Below are 15,118 nucleotides of genomic sequence, written 5' to 3'. Positions count from 1 at the left end.
ACTGGAATCTACGTTGGTAGATCCAATTTCATAAGCCAAAAGTTGTCTGACTACCAGCCACACATTTTCCCCCCATTACACTGTATCTCTTATTTTGTTCTAAGAGTTGGATTTGTTCAAAACACCATTCAGTAATGATTTTATGTTGCCTTTCCATATTTGTGTTTTGGGAAATTGGCACCAAGCAAGGTCAGGGTCAGGAGTCTGGGCAGATGTGAAAGGTTTCGGGACTAGCAAGAAGGACAAACACAGCTTCTTGGGCAGGACATTGGCTTACAAAGGAGAAAATAGGCAGTGCCCATGGGCTGGGAGAGAAATGAAGGCAGACTGTGGTAGCTTTCTCAGCAGGTTAGGAACGGAGGCTAGAAACTGGGACAACACCCAGGTCACAGATAAGAAAATCACTGGTAAAATGTAGCTTCAAACCCAGAGGCACAGACATGTCCCTGCTTATGGACAGAAATGGGTGGGAGAACTGGCAGTAAGTGCGGACAGTTGTTATCCATCTGGATAAAGGAGTGAAGGACCAGAAACCAGGAGGTCCCCATAAGGTTATATTTAGCAAATGTTTTGCTTCTCTCAATCAGGCTGTAGAAAGAAACTGGTTAGTTTCAATGTAAACTGCAATATAAAACACATCAACCCGTGGTTTCCAAGTGTTCACTGTCAAGAACAATATCCTTACGATGAAGGATTATTATCGTGTGAGACTTTGTGCACCGGAAAAAATGTCTGTGACATTCTTGTGCCAACCGTGCTGAAGGCAAAGGGAATGGGACAAGGCCCAAAAGCAAAATTCTCCTCCTTGGCCTCATGCTATGAAAGTGAAACTGTCAGATATGATGAACTTTGCATCTCACTATTGCAAGCTCCTAAAATTTACAGGCCCGGTGGCAATTTTCAGAGCTTTCAATGAAGATCGTAAATATACAAAAGTGCCTAACATCAACATGATGACAGTCTTAGGTTAAACAAGATAATTGTTTCCTCTGATATAGAAGTCGATTCAGTGTGTGACGAGAGAGAACCAGAATGAACTATAACAGAGAAAACTGCTTTAGTACATTTTTCTGGGCTACATAATCGATTATGTCATTCACTGGCACAAAATCTTTCAAATGCTTCCCCCAAAATAACATGAAAATAAAATCCAAACACTGTAGCATAACACATAAGGGTTTTCATTATCTGGGACCTTTTATATCTCAGAAAAAAAAAAACCTCCCCTTTTACTCATGCCAAGTTCCTTCTGGTTTCTTTTTTATTAAAAAAAATTATGTTTATTTTTGAGACAGAGACAGAGAGAGACAGAGCGCAAGTGGGAGAGGGGCAGATAGAGAGGGAGACACAGAATTTGAAGCAGGCTCCAGGCTCTGAGCTGTCAGCACAAAGTTGGCGGGATTCAGGGCCAGGACCCACAAGCTGTGAGACCATGACCTGAGCTGAAGTCAGCCACCTAACCACCTGAGCCACCCAGGCGCTCCAAGTTCCTGCCACTTCTAACTTCTCACTTCTGTACTATTCCCTTTGCCTGGAAACCCCTTCCGAAATCTCTCCCTGACAAATCTGTACTGACTTTCTTCTTCAAGACTCCCTTCAGGCTTTCTCCTCCAGGAAGTTACTCTGGTCCTGGTCCAGGCCAACTTGCCCCCGTTAACCATAGCGCTCATCTTAAATATCAGCTTACTTATCTCCCGTGCATGCTCGATGATTTAAGGGTCATAAACTCCCAGCACCAGCAGACCTGTCACTGAGTCAACATTCAAGAAATGCTTGGTGAAGTTGCCTTTCCAGTAAGTTTTTTAACTTTCCATACATGAACACTTAAAATATTTGAACTAATCTAAATTTCATTGTACTGTCAAATATAATAAAAAATATTTTTAAATTTACTTAAAAGGTTTTAACTAAAATATTAAATAATGATAAATCTGAATTATTACTTAACTGATTTGTGGGAATCAGCTTTCACAAGAACAATGCAAAGAGGTTATGCTTTACACAGCTGATTAAGCTCAGAGACTTTAACTTCCAAAGGTCACGTATTCCAGCCCTGATTCAAAGCTCTACCTGTCACACTCCCTTCTATCTCATTCATGAGATTGATGCACGAACAGAAAATTATATTCTATGAAGATAGGCTTCGATGACTACACTGCTCTCATATCTGAACCAAGTTGCAATGTGTGTACACGATTCTAAAACAAAATTCTAGATAAAATAAGTTGTCCTGACTTATTCACAAGAAGACAATGATTTTACTTTTTTTTTTTATTGTTTACATTTGAGAGAAAGAGAGAGTGAGCATAAGTGGGGGAGGTGCAGAGAGAGAGGGAGACAAGGATCAGAGGATCCAAAACAGGCTCCGTGCTCACAGCAGAGAGCCAGATTCCAGCCTCAAACTCATGAACTGTGAGATGATGACCTGAGCTGAAGTCGGATCCTCAACTGACTGAGCCAGCCAGGAGCTCCGTATATTTCATTTTCTTCTAAGCTCTGGTGAAAGAAGGGCTCCAAAATCAAACCTTGATTTTTTAAGTTCTGCTTTTTAATTTTAAAGAAATTTATTAAACTCAAGACTGAATAAAGAATGACTCACTGGAAGGTGCTGGGATATTGACACTAATCCTAAAACTTAATATGTGAGACGACTAGGTAAAGAGGAAAAAGAGCCAAGAGAAATGGGTTCTAGAACAGACAATATAATGGCAAAGGAGTGGCAAAGAACATTTGAATAAAATTCCTGCACCTTTTTATTTTCAGATTTCCATTTTCCTTTTTAAGTGGAAAATAACATCATATTTTCTCCACATAAAATGACCAGCAGGATAAAGATGATATTATGTATTTTGGCTTTTCAAGGATTACTACAAAAAGGGAGAGGGTTTTTACTATTCTTATTAATAAGAAAAGTCGTCAGGCAATGTAACCCTTGATCAATCAATGGCTGTGGTAATTTTAGGCTTCATCAACTGGGTTTCTTATTCTTATAAATCTAGCAGCTTCTCCTAAGGGCCTCTCGGATTAAGCCAATTAATTGTGAAAAGATTCACATAGTTCCCTTGTGGTTTCTTAGTATTCATAGTAAAAATTATGAGAATTAACTTTTGAAAAGAAAACTATTCTGGATTCCTGGACCTTTGCTTTAGAACCTTTTCACCTCTAATCCGTGGGGAAACCATTCAGATGGCATGAATATTTTCAGGCTATTCCAAGCACTGAAAAACGCTAACCTGTCATTTTGAATTATCCAAATAAAGCATGATTGACTGTTAAAGTACTCTCTAGTTGTATCAGTTAAAGGCTATTTAAAATCCAAGGTTACTCAGGGAAGATCAGATCTGACAAGTCATTTCTTCTTTTGTCTAAAAAAAATTTTTTTTAAATAAAATTGTCATGCCTTCAAGTTAAGTCTGTATAGCCTTGAATTCCAATCTTAATGAATTAAGTATCAGGGCCACAGGAAAACTAATCCAAAGTTAGAATGTCTCTGTAAGAAACACAATATATAATCAACAGCATACATGGAATGTCTTTATCATTCAAAACTACATCTAGAATGAGTCAGATATTCAAATTTCATTAACTGCTCTATAAACCCATAGACCATTATTTCTCAATTCAGACAAATCCTATGTGAGTATCAAGGCACTGGGTACACAATAGGTATGGCTAATAACATAGCAATTAGCTGGATACTTAATGGGAAGCTAAGTGCGAGTGGTGATTTAGTGGCCTGATAAACAGCCCTCCAATATCCACACCCCATCTTCCCAGTGGGATTAAAGAAGCCATGAGGTTCACAAGAAAAAGAGGGTGTGTTTGTTTTGTTCACACCACTTTTAGTGCCTAACAAAGTGCTTGGCGCATGGTGAATGGTTAATAAATATTTATTAATAAATGAATAAGGATAATCCCAACCAGGTGGGATTCGTAGTCTCATTTTACAGATGAGGAAACAGACGAACAAAGGTTAAATAATTTGACCAATGTTTATTACTACTGGGTCTATGCTAAGTGTTATAGCACTATGCTAGAATATCTGTTTAACATAAATACTCATCTTGCCAACAAAGAATCATGTGTAATTCTTGTTTCTGTTGAAACCATCGCAATGGTCATGATCATGCCACTGTATATTATTAAAGTTGACACTAGTCTACCAAGAACTGGTCAGGTGCTAAGGAACTCCTATCAACACCTCTAATCTAGGCATCTAAAAATTAGCCAAGGAACAGGATCACTGGTAACTAGAAGTAAGAATAAGTACCAAGTGTATTTTATATAAATAAAGACTAGCCTGTTATGCATTATCATATGAATCTATTACATTATTAAAATAGAAAGAGAAAATGGAGACATGGAGGCTAATGGAGAAATGGAGGCTAAACTTTAGCCTAGTAGAAATTTATGTCTAAATTTTGCTACTACACTCAAAGGCACACTTTATATGGCTTAGAATAAGAAACAGCACAGGTTTTGGGGATTGTGTTATTTTTATTTATACTGACAGGGATGTTAGGTATGCTTAACTTTAGAAGTTTCTTTATGGCATAAGAAACAAAAAGGGACTGGAGAACACACATTGTGTGTGGATGACAGGTAGCTAGGGTAGGGAGAGGGGGCATAAAGGCAGCGAAGGCGAATGTCATTCACAAGCAAAGAATAATTATCATCATGAGGGAGGCAACAAAGCTGTAACATATCTGGAAAGTAATATCATCCTAAAAAAAAACCCCATCATTTAAATGACTAACCAAGCAGCGTGTCTTACATACTGGCTTCTCTGTCTCTCTCTCCCTCGCTCACTCGCTTTTTCTCTCTCTATTTGTATGTTTTAGCTACTTTTTTCACAACATCAGCATCTGTAACCCTGTGGAGACAGTGGCATTTAAAAAGACACAGCAGGTGGTTAATAAATAGAAGCAGTTGAAAGGGACTGTAGCTGAAGCTTCATAGGATGGCAAAGCACTACTGCGTTAGCTGGAGAAGGATTCCAAGTTAGAACAGCCAGAAACAGCCTCATTTAACCAGCTAGGATTCTTCTTTTCAGAAAAGATCAAACAACCTGTAGAAGCCATCCTTGATTTGTAAAAAGTAGTTGCTCATAAGCATCATTAGAAATAGTTTTCAAATCAAATATTAATTGCTAAGACTAAATATAATGACTTTAGTTATGCACAGAAGATGACGCCTAAGTACAAGGCAGGATACACGAGAAGCCCATTCGCTTTAATCACCCAATATTGTGAACAAATAATCTTGCAGTTTGCAGCCATAAATTGCTTTAAACCCTAAGTCCTGTGCTCAGCAGATAAAAGTGCACAAGCCTGTACAAGCTCACATTGCAAAAAGCGGTGCTCCTGAATTACCCCAAATGTCAAACAACTTGTATGAACAAAACATCATGACTTTCAAAGCCTGAAATACTCCCCACAGCCAACCATGCATTATTTTAAGAAACTGATAATGAGAATAAAAACAGAATAAAGACAGGTATTCATAGAATAAACAAATGCAATATTTCTATTTCTAAGATCTTCAGAAATTTACCATTTTTTACATGAGTAGATATAATAGATGCTATATGTCTAAATTACCCAGTTTTCAGCACCTCATTTCCCTATTGACCCTAAAAAGTGCATCTACTCACTTCCGGCTCATGTTCAGCCGACAAATTTGGAGAACTTAGAACTGCTGCACGTTGGGTGAAGTCTGCAGGCACCAATGGAGTCCAACCAATCATGCTATTGCTGTGCTTTGCTCCAGTCTTGGTGCTTTGACTTCCTGTTGGTTCCTAGATAAAGTTAATTGTCTCCTCCTTTAACTGCCTGGGAAAGACGGTTTGAGGGTTACATCTGACAGATACTGCTGCCTTCTTTACAAGGGCCAGCTGCTTTTCCATCAGCTGGTCCTTATTTGCATCCTCGAGAGGTACATTAATTTGGAATTGAGCACCAGGCCCACTCTAACTATAAAGGGACCACCCCACAGTATATTAAAAGGTTCACATCAATGTATGCAATTTAAATGCACATGTATATAATTAACTAGACACATTACCAGTGTGGGCTGCTAATTTGGAATGAGACACAAAAGACTGGAATATGTGTAGGGAAAAAAAAACTTTAAAATTAAAATGACTACATAATGAAAACTGCTTCATGCTGTGTCTACTATTTTCATGTAAACTTAATATAACTGTAAATATATTTTAATGAACAGTAGAAAGAGGCAATTACAAAGAGCAAAGGAGGGCAGCCCAACAGTGAAACATCATCAGAATAGCTCTTTGCTTTCATATTAAAAGTGCCGCCTGAAGACAGGGGATGAATTATAACTTCATAATTTCAGGGGGAAAATGTTTACTTTATTAGAGACACATACCTATTTGCCAACCTTCTGGCAATGAAAATAGAACACTCAAGTGAAAACAGGGGGCTAACCCTAGCTAACAAACAGAAGATAAAAAGGGGACAGCTTGATATTTTGGTGCTAAAATATCCCATTAGCTTTTTCTTCTTTCACTAAAACAGCTTTGTATTTTCATAAAGATTTTTGCAGAGTGTGAAGGAGTTCTTGATTTTCTTAAGCCTCAAAAAACATTATAGGTATCATAACCAAAAATATATGTGAACGTTGGGGAATCTTAATTTAACTACTGTCTGTTATCTTGGAGCTGTTGAAGAATAGATTTGCAACTGTAAAATGAGTGTGATAAATTCCATGACATTCGAGAAAAATAATGCAAGGCTTTGACACTGATAGATTTTTGTTATTAGTATTGTAATTCAGGAGGGAGGGTAAGGAGCCAAGCGGTTGGAAAACATCCGCTGTTTCCATGGCTGTGTGGCTTTGAGCAGAGGGAGTACAAGGTGTGTTTGTGAAGCAACTGAAAAGTTTAGTCCATGAAATATCCTGTGATTGTCAGTGCTTTAAAGAAGCAAGGATCTTGCTAGATATTGAAGGATAAAAGTCTATACCATCTCTAAATGGAGAATAAGACTAGACTGCGGAAGCCAGAGTCACTAGAACAGTTTTCCTTAATGCATACCTTTTGGTTTACATATCGAACAGACCCTATGTATATAGATTAAAAAGATCCTACTTTTAACAGTTAGATGAACACTTTGGGCTTGGCTCAATGAAGATAAATAACATCACCAATTTCTGTCCTTCTTGTATGTTATGTTATGAAGCAATCATTACAGACCTATAAACTAAGTGGGAATACTGGCTGCAAGGTAGATTACTCAAATCCATTTAAAATGATACAGACATAATGCCATCCAGAGTTCTAATTACTCAGCGGCAATGCAGGGGGCTGCCTGCTTGAGGTGAGTCAACCAGTGCACCTATCTCCGACGGCTTATAATGATGACTTTCCAATCTGACTCAGCATCTGCATGCAATTTATATTCATAGAATTATGGAATTTTAGAGCATAGAGGAGTTCTAGAAATAATCTACTGGTAGTCCCTTGCTGAAATGAAGAAACCGAGGCCAGTCCACATGAAATAAGTAATTTACCCAGGGAATCCAGCTAGTTAGTTCACTACTCTTTTGCTCTACTGTGCTGCCTTTTAAGTAGCAATTTTAGCAAAATAATACGTGCAGCAATTACTTTACTCCAAATTGCTATTTTCACTCTCATTTACATTTTTCTTTCAATTCTCTCTTTCCCCAATTTGGAAGTCATTTGGAAAAAATATATTTTACTAGACTTAAATTTCAAAATAGTATACTTAAGAATATTAATAAATACTTTTACAGTGCCCAAATAATGTTTGCTCTGATATTCCCTTGATAGGAGAATAGTTAACTAGGCTTAGTTCATTTCATATAATCTTTCTCAATTAAAGGCATAATAACCTTTCGTGATGTTTTGTTTTTTTCGCTCAATCTCTTCTACCACAGTAAAGTTAAAGCAGGTTTTAAAAGCTTAGATCCCTTCCTGCTACTTCACTAATTCTAATCCAAACGTAAATTTGGCTAATTTCAGAAGAAATATACTTAAAATGTAAAACCGAAGAATGTGATTTGGTAAATAAGATTCAGAAAAAGATGTCACAAAATCATTTTTAACCCCAGAATTTTATTTACAAAAATTTACCAAAAAGCAAAAACTGGAATGTTGTTATCAAAGGGTGTTAACTGTGATTTGCTGGCTCCATTTTTACATAAACCCAGTCATGTGAGCTGCATTCCTATGTGATATGCTCCTTTCATCAAATAACTTAAGCCTATTAACAAATGCTTTGATGGTACTTGGCCCCTGGAGATTTCACTAATTGCCCTGTGCTTTTAACTGTTCCAAATACATACTACAATTGTTTGTTATTAAAAAAAAAATCGAATACAGTTGCTGTGTGCCTTGCATCAGCCCAATGAATATTAGGAGGCACAGAGAAGGGTCTATCAGTCTACATGATTATGCACGGACAGGACCACAAAACTGATCTTTTTTCAATGCAAAGCAAGACACACCAGTCACTCAGGACTATGAAATATGTAACAGTGATTTTGGCTATCAGTGCAAAATATGAGGCTTAAATGCATGGCTATTTTCAAAGCTCACCAATCTTCATGAACACCAAAGAACAAAATGAAAGGACAGATCTCTGGGGGTTAAAAACATATCTATGTGTTCTATTCCAAGGCATCTGCTACAGTTCTAGGATACAACAGGCATTTAATAGATGTTTACTGATCATTCATAACATGATATTAAGACTCACCACAGTGATTAAAATAAATTCTGAGACTGCAACAGTCATTTGAATAAATGGGACGCAGTGTGGTGAAATGCTGGATTTGGAAACAGATAACCTAGGTTTCTATCCTGGTCTGTGTTACCTTAAATATAACACTGACTCTCTGAGGTTCAGGCTCCTTGTTTGTAAAATGCAGATGATATTACCCGCTCTACAAAAACTTGAGGAGAAAATGAAATGGTGTATACAGATTACCTAGTACAGTGTCTGGGATAAAAGAGTGCTCAATGACCAGAGCCAGAGTGCTCTTTGGGTTGAAGCATGGTCTTAAAAAAGTAAACATCAGAGCATCCATTATCTAAATTGTCTGTCTTTTTTAAATAAGCTGTCTGTACCTTGATACACTATCGATGACAACAGACATACATTTATTAAGTCGGTGTCAAAGACTGATGGATGTGCTCCATAGCAGATGAAGTAACTGATAATCAGACCATGATAACCACATGATGCAAAAGAACAATGTTCTTTTCTGAAAAGTAAGCATTCTACGTGTTTATTAATCAGCTATAAAATACCTTCACAGATGCAATTTGTATTTATAAAACACATCCATTTTCTACATTCCTTTTGACTATGAGCCCCTTATCCCTTACCAGTAACTTCCGGTGGAGGAAGGCATATTGCATCCAAAAAGTAACATATGATGGACAGTATCCATGCTGGCACGAGGTTTGAAGTCAACTGTTAAAAGAAAATGACACACAAATGTGAGTACAAGTTACTTATCTGTGCACAAATGTTCCAAGAGGCCCCATCACTCAACAGCTCCAATAGCTGTATAACAAAGACATTGTATTGCTCCTGATTGTATAAATTATCTTATTCCTCAAGATGAGCATGATTTAACAATTTAATTTAGCAGGACAGTGGTTAACTACTATAGAACAAAAGAGAAAAGGAATAATTAATAAGCTGAAAACATACATACTTTTTAACGGAAGACCCCTTCTAAAGAGCTAAGAGCAGAATACGGGTACAAAATGAAAGCTCCAGGCTGTGTGTTTACAACAGATTCCCTTCCAGATTTCACTAGAGTGCCGAGTACCACAAAACACTGAACAACACCGCAGTAAGACAGAAACCACAGTGACTGGTCAGAACACGAGCAGAAAGATTGATAACACAAATTTATTACCATCTTAAAACAACAGTAGTCACTGAAAGGTGATATGAAGAAACAATTTACTAGAAAATAAAATAAAAGTGGAAAATGTATCTTTACAAAAGTACAGAAGAGAGAAAAACACTGTCCTCGAGGAGCACCCTGTGCATGTTAAAAGGACACTGAAACCTATGAAATGTCACTTCTTTTTTTCTCCTAATAATAGTGGTTGAGAGGTATTAAAGTAAACCAAAATGAGTTCAAACAAAGAAAAAATTAAAGATAAATTATACTATGCGTGCACCCTCAATATTCGGCATGAGCTCCCTTTTCTGGTTTGGGTTTGTCTCAGCTACTTTTGTCTGCATTCAAACTGCTGCTCTATCAGGGCAGCTTTAGATAGAAACACGCTCAACAGTCTAAAATGATCTTAAATGTTGGGTGTGTGCAAAACAGCATCTTTTAGCTCTTCTTTTCTGTCTGATAAAGTTAATAAAACATCATGTATTGTTTAAAATGGGTATCTGAGCACACGCGTATTCATAAAATAAAAGATGTTCTACATCAAACTATAGTGCCATGACTTGGAAAGCATGGCTGGTCAGAAAACACAGTGCACCTACTATGAGCTATTTGACTCACAACTTTCAGGGGAAATAAAAAGTCTTTCACCTACTACACTGAAAATAAGAATTTAAAGCTGAAAAATCCCATCATGAGATATTAATACCACCATTTAAAAAACTAACAAATGGTTGGAAAATGGACTTGCTATTACTTAAGGCTTTTTTCCAATCATCAAAAAACAGGGTAAGACTAGGAGGTTGAAGAAGATACTTTAGAAGGAAAGAATCAATTGGAAGCTACAACAGTTCACAAATTATAGAAAATTATACTGTTAACAAGTCTACATTTGTCCCAAGAGAAATGGAATAAGAGGGACTCTCTCTCACTCACTCTCAAGTGCAGGATATCCTTCTTTCCTTTCAGAATCCTCCCAGGGCATCATCCCTGGCAGAAGGAAGTTTGAAAAAAGCTCCGAGGTGGGAGTAGCTGGTCTTTGTTTTTTAATTCACTTTAAATTTATTTTGGCATGCAATGCAATTTATTACCTTATATTCATTTTTATGAAATGGTTTATCTCACTCTATGGACATCTCACTTTCTGATCTGACTATATGCACCTCCTAGTCTCTCTCTCTTTTTCAATATCCCTCTGTCAATCCACAAAGGTTTTGTCAACCAAGAAGATGACTCTCTGTTTTCTCAGAACCTATGTAGATGATCCTATGGTTCCCATTCTTCTTAAATTCCTTTACTATAGGTGGATTTAGTAGTCCAATCTTTTACTGGTAATTTCCACGAGGATTTTTAGCTGACACTTGAAATTCATGTTGGTTTGCACCCAACAGTTTAATTCTTGATAAAGTATACTTGACAATGTTGGTTTATTATCTAAATTCCTAGAATGACTCAAATTTTGATTGGACTCCTATTCAAGAAAGAAGTCAGAAAATTACATACTTGGGAACTACTCAAAAATTGAACCCTAAAGCCATGAGGGTAAACCAAAGGCCCAGGATAGAGTTTTAGGGAAAGCCTTGAGGTATCTGGATCTGTGTAGGAGACTCCAATAGCTGAGTGTGTGTGTGTGTGTGTGTGTGTGTGTGTGTGTGGTTTTTTGTTTTGTTTCGTTTTGTTTTAATATTAAAGCACTGTGTGAACTGCTGGGAAACAAGGCAAATATTATTTTTGAAAAACAAGTGGGCCATCATTAACATTATAAAGTGAAATATTAAGCAATGAATTTAGAGAAGGATGGAGAGGAGACCTGTTGAGAGGAAAACAGATCATGAAGACATGTAATCTCTGTGGCTTTTCATTAGGAAGGAAAGTCAAATGTTTCACCTGAGCCTCTGCTTATGCAAGAGATCTTCTAATTGTCCTTTGTAATGGCAAAAACTATTCTGTCCATTTTCTGATTTTTTTTCTCCTTCTGACAAACTGTTTTAAGAACCACTTATATGCTCCACATTGAAAGCTTACCAGATTAGTGTTTAATTTTAGTTTCTATAATTAGAAACAAATCAATATCTTTAAGAGGTAATAAGAGAACATTCCTCAAAGTTCCCTCTCATAGAAACTTACTCTCAGTGACTCATGCATTCTTCCAGAAACTCAAGATCTCATGTAAATGCTAAGTAAATTACTGGTATAGAGTAGTATATAACCATCTTTTTCACATCCTAAAGAAAGAGTATAATATCCAAGTATTTATATGATTATAGCTTAAAGTACAAGTCATTGCAAGTTGAAATGAAAAACTGCCACAAAAGGAATGTCATACCAAATGTAAATCTAAAACAAACCGTAGGTGCCATAAAATAAAGCAGGCCATGGACAATTTCATTGAGGGGCCTGCTGCCAGTGGTGGGGGGTCAACTAGGAAAAGATTATGCTGACGGGTTCATTTCCTAGGTTTGTTCCATTCCTACTTTCCAGGTTTTGCAAAACAAGATCCCACCCCTAGTGAATAAGAATGAGGTCTGCTGGGCACGAGATACACATAGGACCATGCTGGAGGTTTCAACACCATGCAAAAGGAATATGGGAAAATATTTTCAAATCACATCTTAAAAGAAATTCTCCCTTCTTTCTCTCTCTTCCATCATACACCGAAGAAGTACAGGATCCAAGGGGAAAGGAGCCAGAGGATAATTACAACAACTAACAGGCAGAATAAACAAAGGCAGCCTTGGGATGGTGACAAACAGGCAGAAGCAGAGTCTTGTGAGAATGCAAGGGAATATTTGAAAAGATTAAAAAGTGCCACGGACTCTGCTAACTCAATAATAAGATGACAGCTGCTTAAGTGGAAATGGAACTTCAGTCTCAATGGGTGTTAGTTCAGACTGCCTGATGTCTAAGATCAGAGAGGAGATTACAGGCAAGCAAGTGTGAGCAAGTCCTGGGAATCAAGTATTTCTGAAGGACCAGGACTCCAGAAATGGTAACTCATGCACATTAATTAAAAGAAATGCAATGGCGCTGAAAGTGCACAGGCTGGAGGACTTCTCAAAGGTTAATGTCATCTGCAATAAAAGGCTTGAAAGGATGCATGTGGGCGACATACTGAGCAGGAACAGTGAGGTCTATTTTCTGGCATTCTAAGCAAAATTTGTTCTAACTACATGTGGTTGTTTGAAATTTATGGCTTCTTTTGGCGAACATCAGACTACAATCAGGGCCATAAAATTTTCTAAGAATGTGACCTAGGATGGAATTTCTTTTAGCACTTGGCTTTCTCTTCATTTTTCCTTTCCAAGTGGATATCCAGGTCTGCATGTCAAACATTGATGAACCTGCCAGACAGGGGACATGGACAGATTTCGAAGAACCCACAGAGCCAAGGATAGGAACTAGAGATTTAAGAGATATCCATGCATAATCACCCCTAAATGGCCTCTTGATAGAAGGGGAATACCCCTTTTAGCTAAAAATATGCCAAAGGGATACTATAGACCAGGGATAATTAACCTATAAAAAGGAAATGACTCTTAAATGCAAGTTTGGATCTTCAGAATTTAGGCATTCTGGAATTATTGCCCATATATATCATTAGAGATCATTATTGTTCTCTGTTTCTTTTTCCTCCCAGTGGAATCATATTATACATAGTAAATGGTTTCTTTCCTATGCTGTGGATATTTTTATGTTATTAAACAACTTTTGTCAATGGTACCTCTTATCTAGTGCCATGTATTAGAATAATGTCATGGTTTATTAAAAATACAGATGCTCAGAGTTAATCCTGGGTCAGTCCTACTCCTTTCCCCATTGATATCTCATTTAAATCTCAGAGGTAATTCCAGGCATGCGTATGTTTGAGAAGTTTCACAGGTGATTCACAGGTGATTCTGACCCCAGTCAACATTTTTAGTGCCTTAATATATATATATATTATATAAGCATGCTTAGAGTTTGGTTAACTCATCTTAGTTAACTTGGATTGTATTACTCTCTTAAAGGACAGAGCAAACAGTATAAAAAAAATCTCTTTAAAAATAAATGTATTAAGAAGTTTTCTGAAAATAATGAGTTGATCCATCAAAATCATTGTGTTAAGAGAGATCACTGCAACTCTGCCGTACTCTGCACAGCTTTGGCTGTATCACCTAAAGTCATTTCAGGGCCGAGGTCTGAAGCAGGCACACAAATGAAGGCCCTGGTGATAACGTTCACGTCTGTGTGGTGTCAGGATCCTACTACCTCTAGTGTTTCAAGCCATATTCAACATGGAGAGAATAGAGACACATAAGATTTAAGACATAACAATGTAAAAGAGTTGTTATAATTTTTAAAAAATGATAGGTCCCAAATTTTAATATCCCTTCATGAACATGTCTTTGTTTCCCAAAAAACAAAGATTGTATTTCAAAAGTCCTGAACTGAAGATAATGCTGTAAACTGTCATGTAAGTGTAGGATATGATCATCCTTAATGTTCATAATCTTGCAGTTGGGTCAGAAAGGTTTAGATAAATGTAAAGCTCACAGCAGTACAGTCCATTTAGCAGCGTGTTCAAAACCCACAGCAATCACAGATTACATTATCTTCCACCAGCTTCCTGTATAACTGTAAAGCAATTCTACACCCAAATAAAGACCTTTCGCTTGAACGTTTTTAATCAGAAAGTTTAACAGAGAAATTGTCGTTAACCCTCACTAGCATGGACAATGATGTACACTTCAGAAAGAATCCCTCATGTGGTTTATGAGGACTTAAGCTGCTGTTGCCAAATTAAGCAAGAAATAAGACACCTGAGCAAGTCTTTAAATTGAACACAAATTTAAAGTGAAATAATCCTGGCCTCTAAATAAAAGAATTTAAGCATGAAAAAGAATGAGACTTCTGGATGATATACCTTTTAAAATGGTATTTTTTTGGTATATGTCAGAACCAACTAAATAATCAATAAATAGATCTTATAAGCCAGGCCGTGCAAGCTAAATAGTATAAGTTTCATTAATCCCTGTATTTGTAATGCCATCCCTGTAGCAGTCCCCTATGAATTTCCTACAGGATGAAGTCCATAGACCCTGCTCGCCTTTTCAGGCCATGCATACTACTGACCAGTCTCCTGGCCCACCACATTTTTCAACATGACAGCTCCCTGCACTCACCCTGTGCCCCCCTTGGCCAGCCCTCTGCACTTAATAACGACCCACAACCACTAACA

The 15,118-nt window shown here is 37.2% G+C and overlaps 1 protein-coding gene across 1 annotated transcript in view; it reads right to left on the bottom strand.

Annotated features, from left to right (window-relative positions):
* The window catches only part of PAM (peptidylglycine alpha-amidating monooxygenase), a 135,746-nt gene that overhangs the window by 80,534 nt on the left and 40,094 nt on the right, over positions 1-15,118 (bottom strand). Inside the window, exon 4 of the mRNA XM_029941233.1 lies at positions 9,371-9,458. Within this exon, the coding sequence (XP_029797093.1) occupies positions 9,371-9,458 (88 nt within the window). The remainder of the gene's footprint in view (positions 1-9,370; positions 9,459-15,118) is intronic.

Source organism: Suricata suricatta, chromosome 6 (genome assembly GCF_006229205.1).
Source record: "Suricata suricatta isolate VVHF042 chromosome 6, meerkat_22Aug2017_6uvM2_HiC, whole genome shotgun sequence".
Lineage (NCBI taxonomy): Eukaryota > Metazoa > Chordata > Mammalia > Carnivora > Herpestidae > Suricata > Suricata suricatta.
The sequence above is the reverse complement of the archived record's forward strand: the minus strand, read 5'-3'. Positions and strand labels throughout refer to the sequence as shown.